General features: G+C 34.6%; 1 protein-coding gene across 2 annotated transcripts in view; it reads left to right on the top strand.

Moving 5' to 3' along the window:
* Positions 1–20,735, top strand: part of IPO8 (importin 8) — a 70,765-nt gene that overhangs the window by 35,855 nt on the left and 14,175 nt on the right. For both annotated transcript variants that reach the window (XM_067696060.1, XM_067696059.1), the window contains exons 17-21: positions 768–834; positions 4,045–4,170; positions 4,774–4,871; positions 9,712–9,807; positions 19,851–20,071. In XM_067696060.1, the coding sequence (XP_067552161.1) occupies positions 768–834; positions 4,045–4,170; positions 4,774–4,871; positions 9,712–9,807; positions 19,851–20,071 (608 nt within the window). The remainder of the gene's footprint in view (positions 1–767; positions 835–4,044; positions 4,171–4,773; positions 4,872–9,711; positions 9,808–19,850; positions 20,072–20,735) is intronic.

Below are 20,735 nucleotides of genomic sequence, written 5' to 3'. Positions count from 1 at the left end.
CAAATATGTGTGTGTGGAGGATGGGCAGTAGTAGGATGAGCAGCAGGGTTAGTTTGAAGACAAAACAGCATTTTATCTTTTTGTTTTAATTTTTAAATTCTTGATATTAATTTTATTTTGAATTTCACATAAAGTTAAAGGAGCATGTGACCTTATTGTGATTATCAAGGGAGGCATGGGTTAAAATTGAGATGCACTAATCAAATCCAGCTTCCTTAACCTGCAGATGAAAAAACTTAAAGCCTTCAGCTAAATGGCTTTACCAAGGTCATAGGTAACTAGAGGCAAAACAAGGACTGGAATCTTGGTCTCCTGACTACCAGTCTTATGATTTTGAACTTTGACTTACTAAAAGCAAACTTTGAAAACAAGATTTCCTTAAAAGGAATATTTACACGTGTACAAATACTTAATGTATGAAGAGCAGAATTATAAATCTGGAACAGATGCTTAGTATTTTTATGGCTTAAGCCTTCACATTGAAATCCTAGATATATTAGGAATTAATTTTGGTATAAAATATGAGATAAGGAAGTAATTTAATTTGTAATTTTATTATGAATTTAACTGCCACTTCTATCATGAGTCTACTTTTCAGAATTTCCTGGTTATTCTTGCATGTTTAATTTTTCACGTGAAGTTTAGAATTCTCAATTTCTCTTCTCAGAAAAGTCCTGTTGGTATTTTTATTGGGATAATATTAAAGTTATAGATTAAATTAAGAGTTATGATGAATTTTAAACTAAATGTTTAAAATTTGTCTTTAGGTTACTCAGCAGTTAGAGAATATCTGTCTACGGATCATTGATCTTGTTTTACAGAAACATGTAATTGGTAAGTTCAAACATAGAATAAAAAGGTAAATCGGGACTCTTTAAATTTGATGAAAAATGCATTTTAGCCCTTCAAATTCAACAAGATGGACAGTTTTGAGAAAGAGAGACTTGCATTCTGTTCAATTTGTAGATATACTTTCTGATTATAGGCATCCAGATTTTCATTTAGAGGTAGGCTTAACATAGCCAGTTAAGAATTTTTGGTCTTGGAGTTTTTAAAGAACAGAGTATTTAAAGTTTTTTAGAAAGGAGGAACTGGGATGAGGTTCAGGTGAGGTTACTTTAATCTGGGATTGAAAAATGTGAAATGATAGACATATATCCTATCAGAAGTGTGAATTAATTGTTGTTCTCTTATCTGTTACGGTGCCTGACTGCTGAGTAGAATCAGTAGCTAATGCTGGATGTTATACACTGATTGGAATTTGTAGAGGAGACAACTTTTTCATAGTATCCAAGCATTTTGAAGATGCCAGCCCCAAATCTTGTGGGCATGAGGGAAATGCAACCTGTATAGTGTATAGATAGAAAGATGGAACAAAAGCATGCTACTGCCTAAGAGCAGTTGTTTCCAAACTTTTTATCATTCACACCATTAGTAAAAAATTGAGCCTGTACTTCTAATGTATGTGAATAAAATTTGAATACCTATTTATAGGCAATATACATGTTACTATACTACATTTACATACATAAAAATAGAAATGTAAAAACATGAGATTAAATATAAATATATATGTATATATTCACTACGTGTTCTAATAACATTCTTCTCCCATCTCAGTGGATTATCCTGCACCCTGCCAAGGGTACTCCTTACTTTTGAAATAGTTGCTGTAAAGCAGTAGTTCTAAGACTTCGGTGTGCATAAGAATCACTGAGGATCTAGTTAAAATGAAGATTCCTGGACCATAATTCCAGAGATTCTGATACACTCAAAAAGAGTATATTCACTTATGTCCTTATTCATGGAAGAGATTGTAACTGAAAATTCTCCATTAAAAAAATTTTTTTTAAGGACTTCAAACGTGAATTTTTTAATTGATTTACAGTATTATAATAGTTTCAGGATTACAATGTAGTAATTTGATATTTTTATAGAATATGCTACATACAAAGTTATAAAATATTGACTGTATTCCCTGTGCTGTGCATTACATGCTTGTAACTTATTTATTTCAGGTGAAGGGGATTAAGAGATACAGATTACTAGGTATAAAATAAATAAGTTACAAGGATGTAATCTCCATTTAAATTTAAAGTAAAGTAATCTTGAGGAAAAAACTGTAAAGTAAAGCAAAGGGAAGTAGTTTATACCAACCTTCTGTAATCTGCCTACACCAAATATTTAATTTGAGCAATTACAACATCAGGATGTTAAAAAAAGGAAAGGGGCCTATTTCTTGGGTGTGGTGGGCAGAGGAGAAAGCCATGGTTTCAGCTGCCTGTCTCCTCTAATCTCATCCCTAGTCCCAGGGTGATAGCTGATCTCTCTTTATGTTTTCAGCTGTGATGCACATAATGTTAGTGGCCCTTTTTTGAACCAATATTTGGCTATGCAAGATCTCAGATTAAAAAACAGCAACCACCAAACTTGTTCTGGAAGATGTCATGGGCTGAATCTGTTAATCTAGGACCCCCGCCACAGTAGTCTGACCATGTTATGTCCGTGGGTCCAATCTCTTTCCATTGTCCCACTTCTCCCTCCCTCCTTTGCCTGTTTTCATTGCTAATTTACTCATGAAGTTGATTTATTATTAGAAGCCAGGCTTAGCTGTTACTGATGTAACTGTTCTATCTTATGCAGTAAGTCAAAGTTAGTAAAACCATCCTACCCTAATAGTCAGTCTTCTTGGTTGAGAATAAATGAAAAAACTTCTGGTCAATTTAAGCAGAAATGGAATTTAGCGGAAGGATAGTCGTAGCACACCAAAGCAGTGGGAAGGCTGGAGTTGGCCAGAGCCAGCCAGGATTCTGCCGTAATAGTGGCCTGCTTAGAAGGCCAGTGCTGCCTTTGTCAACACTGGGTCCTAGGCTGCTGCCTACCATAGTCCAGACTCCAACACAGACCCTGTCCCCCCCACCCCTGCCCCCCAAAACTGGAACAGCTTTGTGCCTTCTAGTTTCTCCCTCAAGATTCAGAGTCCTGGTCTTGAGCATCTGAGTAGCCAGGTAATGTACACATGCCGTAGCTGTCACGAATGTGAAAGGAAATATTTCTACCTTTTAGGCTTCACTTTAGGGAAGAGGCATTTGCTTTCCTGAACAGAACTCTCAGAAATTTTATATTCAGACAATTGGTTGTATTTCAAGTGATTGTCTTACATAACAAATTACTTCCCAGTATCTATGATTTCCGTCTTATTTTGCTTTTGGTAAGGCATATATCTGTATTACTAGCTTTTGAATGTATTAAGTTTTAAATAATGTTACAGAAAAAAACTTTATTCAAACTTCCAGGGTGAATATTAGTTCCTCTTAATAAGAAGGGAAAAAAATAATTAACTTTGAAATTAAACTTTTTTGTTCAGTGACATGGTAGGAATTATTTGAAATTTTTGTATTGAGGTTTGTGTTTTCCGATTGTATGTTTAGATATAATTTGCTTTTGAGTGAGGGTAATAATAATAAATATGTGTACAAATGCAAACACATTCCCTTTGGACTCTTCTACTTTGAGTATAATTGTCTTGAGGTAAATTAAGAAATACTGTACAAATTTTACAAGCTTTGTAAATTGACGAAATACTGTCCAGTATATAGTTTGTAAAAATATGTGAGACAGACAGATATTTTCACCTAGATTAATTAAGCTCTCTGAAGAACATTATTTGTAAATATAAAATCCTGTGTAGGAGCCACGTACAATAATCTATTCCTTCTTGTATTCATTTCTAATATAGTTATATATATATATATAAACTATCTATATTAAAAAATATAAAAAACATAATTTTTCAGTATTATAAGTAAGTTTAGTAAAAACAAATCTTTGGCTTGTCTTATTGAGTAGGGGGCAGATCTTGGTAAGAAATGGAAGGTGGCAAATAGATGTAGCTGAAGATGTGAATGCTGAGAAACAGATGCTCAAAAGTACATTAGATGTAAAACATGTGTGAGTGTATAGCCTAAATCCTCTTCTGAGTGGTCTTTGTGTTTAATTTTTGCTATTTCCTGGGATTCTAACTAGAGATTTTCTTCTTTCTAGAATTCTATGAAGAAATTCTTTCACTGGCATATAGTTTAACCTGCCATGGTATTTCTCCTCAAATGTGGCAACTTCTAGGTATATTATATGAGATTTTTCAGCAGGATTGTTTTGAATATTTTACAGGTATGACTTTGACCATGTAACAGTTTTGCTTTTCTGTGTCTAAATAGATATTATTTTCGAGTAAAGGGTGGTGCTACCATAGGAGTGTTTTTCAGCCCTAGGAATAGAGGTAGTAGGAGGGAAACCGTATTGCCTACTGTATCTTAAAATACTTTGCAGTCAGAGTATATATCCATATATTTATTAATATCTTCTGAATATTGACTATATTCCAAGTATTGTTCTAAGCTCAGCAATACATCAGTGAAAAAAATAGACAGCCCTTGCCCTTTTGACACTTCCATTCCAGTGGGGGGAGGGAGAGGGTAGGAAACACACAGCCAAGTAAGTAAATATACAGTATGTCAGATGGTGATGAGTGCTATGGAAAAAAAGAAGAAAATTAATAACAATCACTATAATAAATGATGAGCATTTTAGTCTTTCTGATCCACATTTTTCTCATTTATAGAAAAGGTGGATTTAACACTTTCATTTCTAGCATTTTGTGGTTGCAAGGGAAGGTAGTAATGTGTGGGTGCTACAGAAATATGCTTTCAGTGGTAATAATTTATTTCTACTTCTGTTACTCATGTCTCACTGGGATTTTGAATTTTTTTCCAGACATGATGCCTCTTCTGCATAATTATGTGACAATAGATACAAATACTTTACTATCAAATCCAAAGCATTTAGAAATACTTTTTACAATGTGTAGAAAGGTAAGCATGTCCTAAACGTTTGTCATAGTGATTCTTACTAATGGTTTACTTACTAACGTTTACTTACTAATGTTGTATTTTACTTCAGGTACTGTCTCAATTTGTTTCTTATACATTTAGTTCTGTATTGCTTTCATCAACATATATTTGTCATTTTGTATTTTCAAATGGAGTTTGGAATTATCTGAAAATTTCATATTGTGTGTTATACTTAAGAATGTTTGCTACTTTTATAGCTGTGTACTTTATAATGCTTAGGTAAATAATTTTCTTCGTGTTTTTTCTTTCAAAAATGCAGACTTGCTCCTTGATTAAAAAAGAGTGCTAGGAAAATACCACACAGTTTGTCAATTATTGATTTTTCTTTTAATTGAATGTATATATTAGAAGACACTAGATATAGGTAATTTGAACATAAATAACATAAGACAAAAAATTGGAATAGTTGGAAAAACAGCATCATTTAGCTCAATACAGGATAATTGGTAAGCCACATAATGGCTACTGTTGTATTTATGCACAAACATGATTGTCTACTATGTTATCTTTGTCACAAGTTAGATTTGGCCCTCTTGGTTATATCTGGGAATCATTGTTGACTAATGCTTTCCTCCTCTTTTAGGTGAATATATGTATCAATATATACATAAATATAAAACTGTATTGCATAGAGATGGCAGATTTTAGAAAGCTCAAATAGCCAGAAACCTAAGTTTGGCCTTGGAGTTGGGAGTAAGATAGCTAGTATACAACCTATTTTCCTCCCTAGAAGAGATGTGTACCAGACTCTGTTAAAAGCGCTGAACGGATAATCAGTTTATCTGATGGAGGTCTCAGTTCAGTTATAAAGAGCCTGGGAGATTTTGGGAAGTCACTAAGTTTCATCACATGTAAACAGCAGGAGTAGAATCACGATTTTTGAAGACTCATATTGCTCTGTAATAACCCAGCTTGTTAAGTCATAATCACCTGGCTGTCTTCAGTTTTTTCCTAAGTTATAGAGACAGCTGCTAGTGAGGGAAAGGGGAAGAGAAAGCAAAGGTAGAAAACATAACAATCCTACATGGTCCTTTATAACTCACAGTTGCTCTGTATTATAGCAGATATAGTAAAAGTGACGTTCACAGTGATGGCCTTCTACTTGTCAAGTAGTTAAATATATTTATTTCTGGTCTTATTATTGAACTCTTACTGTACACTGGTATTTCCTAAGCACTTTATACACATGAATTTATTTAATCTTTACAACATTATATCACCTTTTGTTAAAGAGGAGACAGGCATTTTGCATTGTGCCTGAGGTTTAGAAAACTGACCTAGTCACATAGCTGTTATGTGTTGGAGCTAGATTTGAATCCTGGTAATCTGGCTCCAGAGCCCATTTTTTAAGCTACTGTACTATATTTTGTTTCTCTTCCTTTTGTGGGGGGACAAAACCTCAAACCAACAAAACCAGCAAACAAAGAAACCAAGTCAATGCAATTTTGGGAAAAGGGGCTGAGTTTTTTCTTTCTGTATCATATAATCCTATGACATAAGTATATTACTATATTTCTTTTTACAGCTGGGGACTAAGGTACAGAGAATAAATATTGGGTGGGCCAAAAGGTGCGTTTGATTTTTTCCGTAAGATGGCTCTAGTAGCATTTAGTTGTCTTTAACTTCATTTGAAACAATTTTGTTAGATTGTATGTGACAGCTGTCATATCACCATGAGTTTAAAAAAAGACTTATCAAAATTGGTGAATTTTTGTGTAGCCATTTTAATATTGAGGATGGAAGAAAAAAAGCAACATTTTTGGCATATTAAACTTTATTATTTCAGGAAAGGTAAAAACGCAACTGAAATGCACAAAAAGATTTGTGCAGTGTTTGGAGAAGGTGCTGTGATTGATCAAACGTGTCAAAAGTGGTTTGCGAAGTTCCGTGCAGGAGATTTCTTGCTGGCCGATGCACCACGGTCAGGTAGACCAGTTGAAGTTGATAGCGATCAAATCAAAACAATAATTGAGAACAATCAACGTTATACCATGTGGGAAATAGCCGACATACTCGAAATATCCAAATCAAGCATTGAAAATCATTTGCACTAGCTTGGTTATGTGAATTGCTTTGATGTTTGGGTTCCACGTAAGTTAAGTGAAAAAACCTTCTTGACCATATTTCTGCATGCGATTCTCTACTGAAACGTAATGAAACGTTCTGTTTTTAAAACAAATTGTGATGGGCAATGAAAAGTGTATACTGTACAACAATGTGGAACGGAAGAGATTGTGGGGCAAGCAAAATGAACCGCCACCAACGGCACCAAAGCCTGGTCTTCATCCAAAGGAGGTGATGTGTATATGGTGGGATTGGAAGGGAGTCCTCTATTACAAATGTCCCGAACATTTTTGGCACCAGGGGACTGGTTTCGTGGAAGACTGTTTTTCCACGGACCGGGGGCGGGGTGGGGGAATGGTTTTGGGATGATTCAAGCACATTATATTTATTGTGCACTTTATTTCTATTATTATTACATTGTAATAGGTAATGAAATAATTATACAACTTACCATAATGCAGAATCAGTGGGAGCCCTGAGCTTGTTTTCACGTGCCACTCACTGATAAGGTTTTGATATGAGTCTGCGTACAATTGATTTATTATGGTCTCTGTGCGGACAAACCTGTCTGCTAATGATGATCTGTATTTGCAGCTGCTCCCCAGCGCTAGCATCACTGCCTCAGCTCCACCTCAGATCATCAGGCATTAGATTCTCATAAGGAGCGTGCAACCTAGATTCCTTGCATGCGCAGTTCCCAGTAGGGTTCACGCTCCTATGAGAATCTAATGCCACCGCTGATCTGACAGGAGGCGGAGTTTAGGCGGTAATGCGAGCGATGGGGAGCGATGGGACCAGTGGACCGCTACTGGTCCGTGGCCTGGGGGTTGGGGACCCCTGCTCCTTCCAGAAAACCAAACCATTAATTGCAACAAGTACTGCTCCCAGTCAGACCAACTGAAAGCAGCCCTCAACGAAAAGCATCCAGAATTAGTCAACAGAAAACACATAATCTTTCATCAGGATAACGCAAGAGCACATGTTTCTTTGATGACCCGGCAAAAACTTACAGCTTGGCTGAGAAGTTCTGATTCATCTGCTGTATTCACCAGACTTTGCACCTTTGGATTTCCATTTATTTTGGTATTTACAAAATCTCTTAATGGAAAAAATTTCAATTCCCTGGACTGTAAAGGCTGTAAAAGGCACCTGGAATAGTTCTTGGCTCAAAAAGATAAAAAGTTTTGGGAAGATGGAATTATGAAGTTGCCTGAAAAATGGCAGAAGGTAGTGGAACAAAAGGGTGAATACGTTATTCAGTAAAGTTCTTGATGAAAAATGTGTCTTTTATTTTTACTTAAAAAACTGAAGACACTTTTTGGCCCACCCAGTAGCGTTTCTAAAAACACAGCTCGTAAATGGTAGAACTAGGATTTAGACCAAAGCATTCTGGTTCTAGAGCCCACATGTTTAGAATCTAGATCTAGAAACACTGCTCTTGAGGTAGAATTTTAAGTTTATGTAAATAGGGTTGGTTCTTGGTTTTGCTAGCTACCTGCTTATGTTTCAGCTCACTGATCCATCTGTTTTCCAGCTTCTACAATTTTATAGCTGTCTGTTTTTTCCTTTATCTCTGTCTTTGTGGATATATGCTTCTAAAATATCTTTACCTTTATTTTAATGGCCTTTGGGAAGGGATAAAATTGAATGGCGATGTTCAATCTGTAATCTTTATCTGGAATATCTTTTAAATTCAGTTTTCTTAAATTGTATTTGTCTAGGAAATTATCCAGGTCATCTAAGTTTTCAAATATATAAGGAATATAATATTGTTCATAGTATTTTCATTTTTAATCTTTCCTTTATCTGTATTTATGTCTTTCATAATGTTTTAAAATTTTGCTTGCTTTGCTTTTTAAAAATAATTTTGGCAAAAGTCTACTTAAGTCTTTTTTTAATGAATCTATTTTTGATTTCTGTTTGTTTTACCTCTTTTTGTTTATATTCCTAATTTCTATCTTACTTTTATTCTCTGGGTTAAGTCTGTTCTTTTTCTTATGTCTTGTGTTTGAACCCTTATTAATTTTTCCATATTTCTTTATTTCTAATATAAGCATGCCTCTACTCTATAAATCTCTCTTCTGGGAACCTTATTATAAGGCTGCCGTATTAGGTGTATGAATATGTGCACTGTATAATTGTTCATATCAGTGAAAATACAGAATTGACATTAGGGGAACAGGCTGGTAAGCTTTGTTATACTCATCTTCTGTAATACTGTATAGTCCTAAATGGTTATAATGTCTATGGAAAGTAGTTCAAATTATGAAGTCCAAATGAGGAAATTAAAAGGTGTGTAATATTAAACTTATGGTTTCATTATGAAAAAATGGGTGCATATAGACAAGAATTCAAAAGGAACAGAAAAACACAGGGTTTATTTAATTGTTTAAGAAGAAGGTTATTTTGTTTTCTTTTGATTTCATTGTATTTTATTGTTTTGATGCATTACATAAAGGGAAGCTTCATTTGTCTAGATAGTTAACTTATATAGCCTATTTTATTAATCCAAAGTTAAATAAGTGAATTATTACACCTTATAAGGTATCAGAGTAGATGAAGAAGATAGATGAACTTCGTTTTGAACTTCCTTCTTTGGGTTGGCAAGGTAAACTTATGACTCAAGCAACGCTGAGATTCTAATGGCTGAATTTTTATGTGATATTTACTTCATGTAGACTTGATTAAATTTTTTGCAATTGCTATTTACTGCTGAGTGAAATTTTAATTACTGCAGGTACTATGTGGAGATGCAGGAGAAGATGCAGAATGTCATGCAGCCAAACTTCTTGAAGTCATCATTCTTCAGTGCAAAGGAAGGGGAATTGATCAGGTAATATATGTATAGAAAACATCCTACTTGATGTTTACATTTAAAATGTGCATGTCTGATTGATGTTTATATTGTGATGGAAAATTATAAAGATAGCCTATAGTTTGTGTTTACTGGTAGAAATCCTATGACAAAAATACCCAATGCAATTTGGCATCATATTTAAGAAATCATTGCTAAATTCAGGTTCACAGAGATTTTCCTCTAAGAGTTTTATGGTTTTAGCTCTAACATTTAGGTCTTTAATTCATTTTGAGTTAATTTTTGAATATGGTTTGTGGAAGGGGTACAAATTCATTATTTTCCACATGGATATCAAATTGTCTCAGCACCATTTGTTGGAAAAAACCTATTCTTTCCCCATTGAATTATCTTGGCACACTTTGTGAAATCAATTGACTGTAAATGTGAGGATATATTTCTGGATTCTCATTCAGATTTAATTAATTTATTTGTCCTTAATCCAGGACTGCAGTATCTTTATTACTGTAGCTTTGTAGTAAGTTTTGAAATTAGGAAGTTTGTGTCCTCCAATTTTGTTCCTATGTAAGATTGTTTTGGCTATTATGGTCCCTTGAATTTCCATATGAATTTTAGGATCAGCTTGTCCATTTGAGCAAAGAAGCCAACTGGGATTGTGATAGGCATTGTGCTAAATCTGTAGATCACTTTGGGAAGTATTGTCACTTTGAGAATATTTAGTCTTTCAATCCCTGAACATGAGATGTCTTTCCTTTTATTTAGGTCATCTTTAATTTTTTTCAAAAATGTTTTGTAGTTTTCAAGTACAAGTTTCTTTCATTAAAATCTTCATAAAATATTTCATCCTTTTTAATGCTATTATAAATGGTATTGTTTTCTTAATTTTATTTTCAAGTTGTTTATTGCCTGTGTTTAGAAATACACTTTTTCTGTATTTATGTTGTTTCTTGCAACCTTGCCGAATTGCTTTATTAGTTTTAATAGAGTTTCAGAGAATTTCTTAGGATTTTCTGTACACAAGGTCATCTCATCTGCAGATAGAGTTTTACCTTTCCAACTTGGGTGCTTTTTATTTTATTTTTCTTGCCTAACTGCCTTGGCTAGAACCTTCAGTGCAATGTTGAATGGATGTGGCAAGAGGAGACATTTTGTCTTGTTCCTGATCTTAGGGGGCGAAGTATTCCTTTCACCATTAAGTCTGATGTAAGCTGTAGGTTTTTCATAGATGTCTTTTATCAGATTGAGTGTGTTCCTGTTTATTCGTGGTCTGTTGAGTCTTTTGATCATGAAGTCGTGTTGAATTTTATCAAATGCTTTTTCTGCATCTATTGAGATGATCATGTGGGTTTTGTCCTTTATTCTGTTGATACGGTGTTTTGCTTTAATTGATTTTCAGATGTTAAATCAACCTTGAATTCCTGGTGTAAATCTTTCTTGATCATGGAGTATGATCCTTTTTATATATTTCTAGATTCAGTTAGGTGGTATTTTTTTAAAACTATTTTTGTACCCGTATTTATAAGAGATATTGATCTGTAATTTTTTTTTTCTTGTGGTATCTTTGTCTGGCTTTGGAATCAGAGTTATGCTGGCCTTGTTGGGAATGAGTTGGGAAGTGCTCCCTCCTCTTCTATTTTTTGGAAGAGTTTCTGAAGGTTGGTGTTTTTTAAATGTTAGAATTTAGCAGTGAAGCCATCTTTGCCTGAGCTTTTTTTGTGGGTAGTTTTAAAATTACCAATTCAATCTCATTATTTGTTATAGGTCTACTTGTATTTCTTTTTTTTTTTTTTCTTTTTTTGTGGTACGTGGGCCTCTCACTGTTGTGGCCTCTCCCGTTGCGGAGCACAGGCTCCGGACACGCAGGCTCAGCGGCCATGGCTCACGGGCCTAGCCGCTCCGCGGCATGTGGGATCTTCCCAGACCGGGGCACGAACCCATGTGCCCTGCGTCGGCAGGTGGACTCTCAACCACTGTGCCACCAGGGAAGCCCTCTATTTCTTTTTTTTTTTTTTAGCGGTTACGCGGGCCTCTCACTGTTGTGGCCTCTCCCGTTGTGGAGCACAGGCTCCGGACACGCTGGCTCAGCGGCCATGGCTCATGGGCCTTGCCGCTCTGCGGCATGTGGGATCTTACCGGACCGGGGCACGAGCCCGCATCCCCTGCATTGGCAGGCGGACTCTCAACCACTGCGCCACCAGGGAAGCCCAAGCCCTCTATTTCTTTTTGAGTTAATGTAGGAGTTTGCATCTTTCTAGGAAGTTGTCCATTTCATGTAAATTAACTAATTAGTTGGCATGCAATTCATAATATTTCATTATATTTCTTTTTGTTTTTGTAGGTTGGTAATAATGACCCCGTTTTGTTCCTGATTTTAGTAATTATTATCTTCTCTTTCTCTCGCTCTCTTATTTCCCCCTTTTGTTAGTTGGGGTAGAGGTTTGTCAATTTTGTTCATCTTTTCAAGGAACCAATTTATGATTTTGTTGTCTGTTTTTTTGTTTGCTATTTCATTAGTTTTTGCTCTAATCCTCATAATTTATTCCCTTCTACTTGCTTTGAGTTTAGCTTGCTCTTCTTTTTCCAGAGTCTTGAGGTGGAAGTTTAGGTTATTAGATTGAGATATTTCTTCTTTTTTAATATAGAGATTGATAGCTATAAATTTCCCTCTAACCACTGCTTTAGCTACATTCATAAGTTTTGGCATGTGTTCATATTCATTCATCTCAAAATATGTCCTTATTTCCCTTGTGCTTTATTCTGGACCCACTGGTTATTTAGGAGTGTGTTGTTTAATTTCCATATGTTTGTGAATTTACCAGAATTCTTTCTGTTAATGATTTCTAATTTTACTCCCTTGTAATTGGAGAACATACTTTATGTGATTTCATTCCTTTTAAATTTATTGAGGCTTATTTTATGGCCCTGCATATAGTCTGTCCTGGAGATTGTTCCATGTGCACTTGAGAATAATATGTACTTTGCTGTTATTGGGCTGAGTGTTCTGTAGATGTTTGTTAGATCTAGTTGGTTTATAATGTTGATTAAGTCTTTTATTTTTTGCTGATCTTCTACCTATTTGTTCTATTCATTATCAAAAGTGAAGTATTAAATTCTCCAAATGTTATTGAATTATCTAGTTCTCCCTTTATTTCTGTCAGTTGTTGTTTCATGTATTTTAGGGCTCTGTTATGTGTATATATGTTTATAATGGTTTTATCTTCCTGATGAATTGACCCTTTTATCATTAAAATTGTCTCTCTTTATCTCTAGTAACACTTTTTGTTTGTTTTGATGTTGTTTTTGTCTAATATTAGTATATCCATTTCAGCTTTCTTATGGTTGCTGTTTGCATGATATATCTTTTTCCATTCTTTTACTTTCAACCTATTTGTATCTTTGAATTGACCCATTCATATTTACTGTTGTTACTTTTACACATAGATTCAATCTGTCATTTTATTTTTTATTTATATGTCTCATGTTTTGTTGTTGTTCCCCTATTCTTTCTTTACTGCTTTCTTTTGAATTAAGTACATATTTTCTAATGTCACATTTTAATTCTTTTAATTCTTTTCCCACTATTTTAAACATTTTTCTTAGTGGTTGCTCTAGGGCTTACCATATATACCTTACCTTATCACAATATACTTCAGATTGAGATTAACCTAATTTTTAGTGAGATATAGATGCATTACTCTTATATAGCTCTATTCCCTCTTTCCCCTTTTTGTACTACTGCTGTCATATATATTGCATCTATATATGTTATAAATCCAACAATACACTGTTTGTAATTATTTCTATTTGTAATTTTATTTCAAAGAAGCTAAGAAAAAAGGCAACCAAGTATATATCTACAGGTATATACTTGTTATATTAGCCTTCTTATTTACCATTTCTCAGTTCTCTTTATTTGTTTGCTGTGGGTTGAAGTTACCATCTGGTGTCATTTCCTTATTCCAGTAGAATCTTGCTTCTACATCCTTTGTATTGTTAATGTTGAATATATTACATTTTATAGTTTCAACAGTACAATTATAACATGTTATTTTATGTGATTGTTTTTTAAAACAGTTAAGAAAGTGAAAGAAATACTATTTTTACTATTTTTTATAATTACATAATTACCTTTACTGGAGTGTGTGTGTGTGTGTGTGTGTGTGTGTGTGTGTGTGTGTCTTTCTTTGTCTTTGAATTACCCTCTGGGTCACTTGCTTTCAGCCCGAAGAACTTCCTTTAGTATTTCTTGTAGGTAGGTCTGCTAGCAATGAGTTCTGCTTTTTTGTTGTTGTTTTTTTTTTCTGAGAATTTCTTTATTTCATCTTCAGTGAGGTTGAGGTCTGAAGGTATTAGTTCTGTTCTAGGCAAGTAGCATTGGGAGTGGAAGATTAGAACAAGATTCATAGTGGGAGTCATTGCAGACATTGCATAGAAAACACCAGAAAAAATAAGACATAAGATGAGGACAGGGAGAAGCCTGTGAGCACAGGTTTACCTTGGAAAATAGATGATCTTTTTCACAGAAACAGAAAGTGTAGATACCAGGAGATGGGAATAGAGTGATATTACTCAAATGGTGACCATCTAATGGTGTCAGTAGGTGTTCATAAAAAAGTGTATTCAATGGTCTGGGGAAAACTGGATAAAACAAAATTCATTTCATTATTGCTTGAATTCTTAGTGCCTTTATCTGGAAATGTGCCTAAGGGAGTGGTTAGTATTCTGTGTTTTCCAAATTAATTAACAGTGGAATCTTTTTGTTTTCCAAACCCAAGGAACATCTATTAACTGTTGTGACAGTGCCGTTTAGATAATGCTGATATAGAGATCTGTCTTGAGGTAGAAATAAGGGATGTGGAAGCTTAAGTCCAATGGCTTTATTTTTGCAGTTAAATAGGAAGAGTTGTAGAAAATGAAAAAAGTTGAAATTTCAGTTTGGAGGAGTCTAGTAAGTAGTAAAGAAAAATTGAATAAAAGAATTGCTTTTAGCTGGATAGACTCATTTGAAGTTAGCAAGTAAGAATTTCATATGTAATGTATGTACAGTGGGTTTTTACTCCTAAAACTGGGTTGTTAGAGGGATTGGAAAGTTGGTACCCAAGCATTTCTATGTCAGAAAGTTAAGTGAGTTAACTCACTGTCCAATGTTAGTGAAGTTACCATTACTGTGCTGAAGGATTGTAATGCCTTAGAATTAAATTCCTCAATATTTCCTGTAAATTGGTAGTTAGATCTAGAGATTTGGTTGGATTCAATTGTGATTTTTTGGCAAGAATACTTCATAGGTGGTGGTGTGTATTTCTACTAGGGACAGAATGGTTGTCTCTCGTCTTATGATCTTAGTGCTGTTGGTGATGATATTCTAATTCTGTCATTCCTTCTTCATTTATGAGTGGAATTACTTCTATGAAGAGAAATGTTTTCTCATCAATTATTAGATTACTCTGAGGAATAGTTTGAGTATTTGCCATTATTTGTCATGATTGAGACAATATGTTGTTTCCTTATGCTCCATCTTTGGAGCATCCTCCAAAGATGACCAGTGAGGAGTTTTTTATGGTTTTTATTTTTTGGCTTTTTAGTATTATTTGACCTTATAGATTCAAATTTATTTGATACACATCAAATATATTCAGTATATTTAAGGTGTACAAAGTTCTTTCAACTTAGGCCAGTGGGAGCCTCTTGAGTTTGCCATATGAGTGCTTTTGACCTGATTCTCATAGCCTTTGGAAGTTTTCTGCTATCTGGTGTGATTAGATGTTCCAGTTTCATCTTGTACATTTCCTGCCCTACCCTGGGAAATGGTATTCCAAGACTGCACAAGGGATATTCCTTGCTATTGAGTAGGTCTTTATTTCCACAAAAGAGAACCAGGAAATACATATTATATTATCTTAAGATTAATCCATCATTAGTAGACACAGATATTTCCAGTTTCGGACTGCATTATTTTTACTTAACCTAATTGATCCTAATCAGTATCTCCCACACCCAAAATCCTGGTTCTCATCATAATTACTCACTTACTTTACCCCACTAATATGTATATATTATCACCAACATACGATCACTATTAACAGTTTAAGATTTTTTAGTAGCTCCTTCTATCTCAAGGGTATATTCATATGCTAGGAATATTTATAGCCAAACAAGTCAAATCATAAATTTTAAAGTAATTTAACATAATCCCTGTTTGTTTGATTATTTATTTCATTTTATTTTAACTTTTAGGGATTGCTTAAATTTTTTGTGAATATAACATATGCAAAGTCTAAAGTCTAATTTACAAAACAAGGTATATTCAGGGGAATCTAGCTTCCATTCCTGTCCCCTCTACCATTACTTTCTTTCCCCATTTCTACACTCCCCCCACCCCCCAGTTTTTAGTTCATCCTTTCATTTAAAAACAAAAAGCAAATAGTTATATCCGTTCTCTCCTCACCTTCTTAAACAGTAGCATACTAAACATATTTTTTTTCCATCTTGCCTTCTTCACTTAATAATATATCTTGCAGATCACTCCATAGTGGTATATGGAGGTATTCTGCATAATCAATCCCCATAATTGACTTTATTTTAATATAAACGGATAATTTTAGTTTTACTAATTTTGAAACCTCAAAGTTTCTTTGTATTCTTAATGGCTTTGCATGTAATAGTAGATATTTGTTAAAATGAAGCTTTGTTATTAAAACATATCAAAAAGTTTTTCAAACTTAGTTTACATTTTCTTTTGGCTTCATTGATTCACAATAATTATTTAACTGTAGTAATAATTTTTAATAGAGCCTATGTCCTATATATGCTCTATATCAGAATATGAGACAAAATCAATAGTTAATCAGACTAGTCATTTCTTTATAAAAATCTCAATGTTAAAAGTTCCACATGTAGTCATGTGTTTTGATATTATATATTATCCTAAACAAGTCTAGTATTCTTCTGATACTAATGTACTTACAGTTTGGCTTACTAAAGGAAACATATTGAATTTGTCTTAAATTTTTACATGAAACTCTGATTATTTTTTAATAGATTTTATTTTTCAGAGTAGTTATAGACTCTCAGAGAAATTGAGCAGAAGATATAGAGATTTCTCTTGTACCCCTTACCCCACACATGCATAGCCTTCCCCATTATCAACATCTCCGCCAGGGTGGTGCATTGGTTATAACTGATGAACATACTGACACATCATTATCACCCAGAGACTGCAGTTTACACTAGGGTGTACTCTTGGTGTACACACTTTATACGTTTGGACAAATGTATAATGACATGTATCTACCATTATAGTATCATGCAGACTAGTTTCACTACACTGCCCTAAAAACCCTCTGTATTCCACCTATTCATCCCATTCTCCCCTGAAACTTTGATTTTTAAAGTTTAATTTAAAAATGAACTTATATTAAGACCTCAGAATTTTATTTTACACAAATCATTTTAGCCCATCCCTTTTTAAAAATTGAACTATAGTTACTGTACAATATTGTATAAGTCACAGGTGTGCAATATAGTGATTCACAATTTTTAAAGGTTATACTCCATTTGTAGTTATTATAAAATATTGGTTATATTTCCCATGTTGTACAGTATATGCTTGTAGCTTATTTTATACCTAATAATTTGTACCTCTTACTCCTCTACCCCTATATTGCACCTCCCCCTCCCTCTCCCCGCTGGTAACCCCTAGTTTGTTCTCTGTATCTGTGAGTCTACTTCTTTTTTGTGATATTCACTAGTTTGTTGTATTTTTTAGATTCCACATGTAAGTGATATCATACAGTTTTTATCTTTCTCTGTCTGACTGATTTCACTTAGCATAATGCCCTCCAAGTCCATCCATGTTGCTGCAAATGGCAAAATTTCATTCTTTATTATAGTTGAGTAGTATTTCATTGTGTATATATACCACGTCTTCTTTTTTTCCATCTTTATTGGAGTATAATTGCTTTACAATGGTGTGTTAGTTTCTGCTTTATAACAAAGTGAATCAGTTATACATATACATATGTTCCCATATCTCTTCCCTCTTGCGTTTCCCTCCCTCACACCCTCCCTATCCCACCCCTCCAGGCGGTCACAAAGCACCGAGCTGATTTCCCTGTGCTATTCGGCTGCTTCCCACTAGCTATCTACCTTACATTTGGTAGTGTATATATGTCCATGCCTCTCTCTCGCTTTGTCACAGTTTACCCTTCCCCCTCCCCATATCCTCAAGTCCATTCTCTAGTAGGTCTGTGTCTTTACTCCTGTCTTACCCCTAGGTTCTTCATGACATTTTTTTTTCTTAAATTCCATATATATGTGTTAGCATATGGTATTTTTCTTTCTCTTTCTGACTTACTTCACTCTGTATGACAGACTCTAGGTCTATCCACCTCATTACAAATAGCTCAATTTCGTTTCTTTTTATGGCTGAGTAATATTCCATTGTATATATGTGCCACATCTTTATCCATTCATCCGATGATGGACACTTAGGTTTTTTCCATCTCCGGACTATTGTAGATAGAGCTGCAATGAACATTTTGGTACATGACTCTTTTTGAATTATGGTTTTCTCAGGGTATATGCCCAGTAGTGGGATTGCTGGGTCGTATGGTAGTTCTATTTGTAGTTTTTTAAGGAACCTCCATACTGTTCTCCATAGTGGCTGTACCAATTCACATTCCCACCAGCAGTGCAAGAGTGTTCCCTTTTTTCCACACCCTCTCCAGCATTTACTGTTTCTAGATTTTTTGATGATGGCCATTCTGACTGGTGTGAGAACCACATCTTTATCCATTCATCTGTTGATGGACACTTAGGTTGCTTTCATATCTTGGCAATTGTAAATAATGCTGCTATGAACATTGGGGTACATGTATCTTTTTGAATTAGTGTTTTTGTTTTTGTTTTTTTGGATATATACCCAAGTGTGGAATTGCTGGGTCATATGGTAGTAGTATTTTTAGTTTTTTTGAGAAATCTCCATCTGTTTTCCACAGTTAGCCCATCCCTTTTAATTGAAAGTAACTGTTAGGAAATATTTCTAATAAAATTAAACAATATTGCACTTTGGAATTGGAGTCATAGGATTTTAATGTATGAAATCCACTATTTTTCTTCAGTCTCTTACTTGTACCAACAGGAATTTTCTTTTTCAAAAATTTTATTGAGATATATTTGACATATAAAATTATCTTAATTTCAGGTATACAACATGATTCAGTATTTGTATATACAGTGAAATGATCATGACAATAAGTATAGTTAACATCCATCACCATACATAGTTAAAAAAATTTTTTTCTTGTGATGAGAGCTTTTAATGTCTACTCGTTCTTAGCAACTTTCAAATGTACAATACAGTATTCTTAAGTTTAGCCACCATGTCGTTCATTACATCCCTATGACTTTTTTAGGAATTTTTTTTTTTTTTTTTCTCAAGAGAAATTCTGATCGCATCATGCTTATTTTTAGTCTCATTTTTTTTTTTTTTTTTACACTTGACCCTTGAACAATGCAGGAGTTAGAGGCATTGACCCTCTGCACAGTCAGAAATCCACGTATAACTTACAGTTGGCCCTGTGTATACACGTTTGCTCCCTATCTGCAGATTCAACCAACTGTGGATGGTGTAGTACTGCAGTATTCACTATTGAAAAAACCCTGCATTTAACTGGATCCATATAGTTCAAACCTGCGTTGTTCAAGGGTCAACTGTATTTCCAATATGATTTATCAAAGAAAAATTCCACCCTAGTCATTTTAACTCAAACATGGAAGTGACTAAGTCTACATTTGGATTATTGCCATCATTTGAGTGTGGACTCTTGTAGAACAATCTTCAACTAAATGTAATCTTCACATAAAATGGAAGGAGACGTTTTGGCACTACTGTAGGACCTCTTTTTGGCCATTTAAGCTCTCTAGGTTTAATAATTCTAAAAATGATTTAAACAAGCAAACGTTTCACTGTCATTAAGAGTATCTGATTTATTGATAACACTTTACCAACATTCAGCTTTCTATAAAAGTTACTTGATTTCTCTTTTTCTTTTTTCCTCTAGTGCATTCCACTCTTTGTTCAACTTGTTTTGGAGAGATTAACCCGAGGAGTCAAAACTAGTGAGCTTCGTACTATGTGTCTTCAGGTTGCAATTGCTGCCTTGTACTACAACCCTGATTTGCTGCTACATACTTTAGAACGAATTCAGTTGCCTCACAACCCTGGACCTGTAACTGTACAGTTTATAAATCAGTGGATGAATGATACAGATTGTTTTCTTGGGTATGTATGTGTCTTTTCGATTTTACACTACATTTCTATTTTGGAAAGTTGACTTTTTAATATGTACATATAATAGCATATAAAGAAATAATTTTTATATCTTAAGAATTATTATTATTTTTTATTTATTTTTGGCTGCTTCGCTGCTGCACACAGGCTTTCTCTAGTTGCCGCAAGTGGGGGCTACTCTTCGTGGCAGTGCACGGGCTTCTCGTTGCAGTGGCCTCTCTCCTTGCAGAACATGGGCTCCAGGCTCGTGGGCCTCACCAGCCATGGCTCGCGGGCTCCAGAGCACAGGCTCAGTAGTTGTGGCGCACGGGTCCAGCTGCTCCGCGGCACATGGGATCATCCTGGACCAGGGCTCGAACCCACGTCCCCTCCACTGGCAGGTGGATTCCCAACCACTGGGCCACCAGGGAAGCCCTTTAAGAATTATTTTTAGTGCATTGTTAACATAATATTAAATTCTTAGAGAATTAAGAATGTGTTTCAGCAGTATAATCTAGTGGAAAGAACGCAGGCTCTGAAAATTAGGTATAGCCATTCCCCGCTTGTTTTTGACTTACGTGTATTGCTATATCTCTAGGCAACAAGAATTAAGTGTCCACTTGGGTTCCATGACTACTAAGTGTCTATGGGTAACAACATTCTAAATAGAGTCATG

The sequence above is a fragment of the Pseudorca crassidens genome, chromosome 11, assembly GCF_039906515.1.
Source record: "Pseudorca crassidens isolate mPseCra1 chromosome 11, mPseCra1.hap1, whole genome shotgun sequence".
NCBI lineage: Eukaryota > Metazoa > Chordata > Mammalia > Artiodactyla > Delphinidae > Pseudorca > Pseudorca crassidens.
The sequence above is the reverse complement of the archived record's forward strand: the minus strand, read 5'-3'. Positions and strand labels throughout refer to the sequence as shown.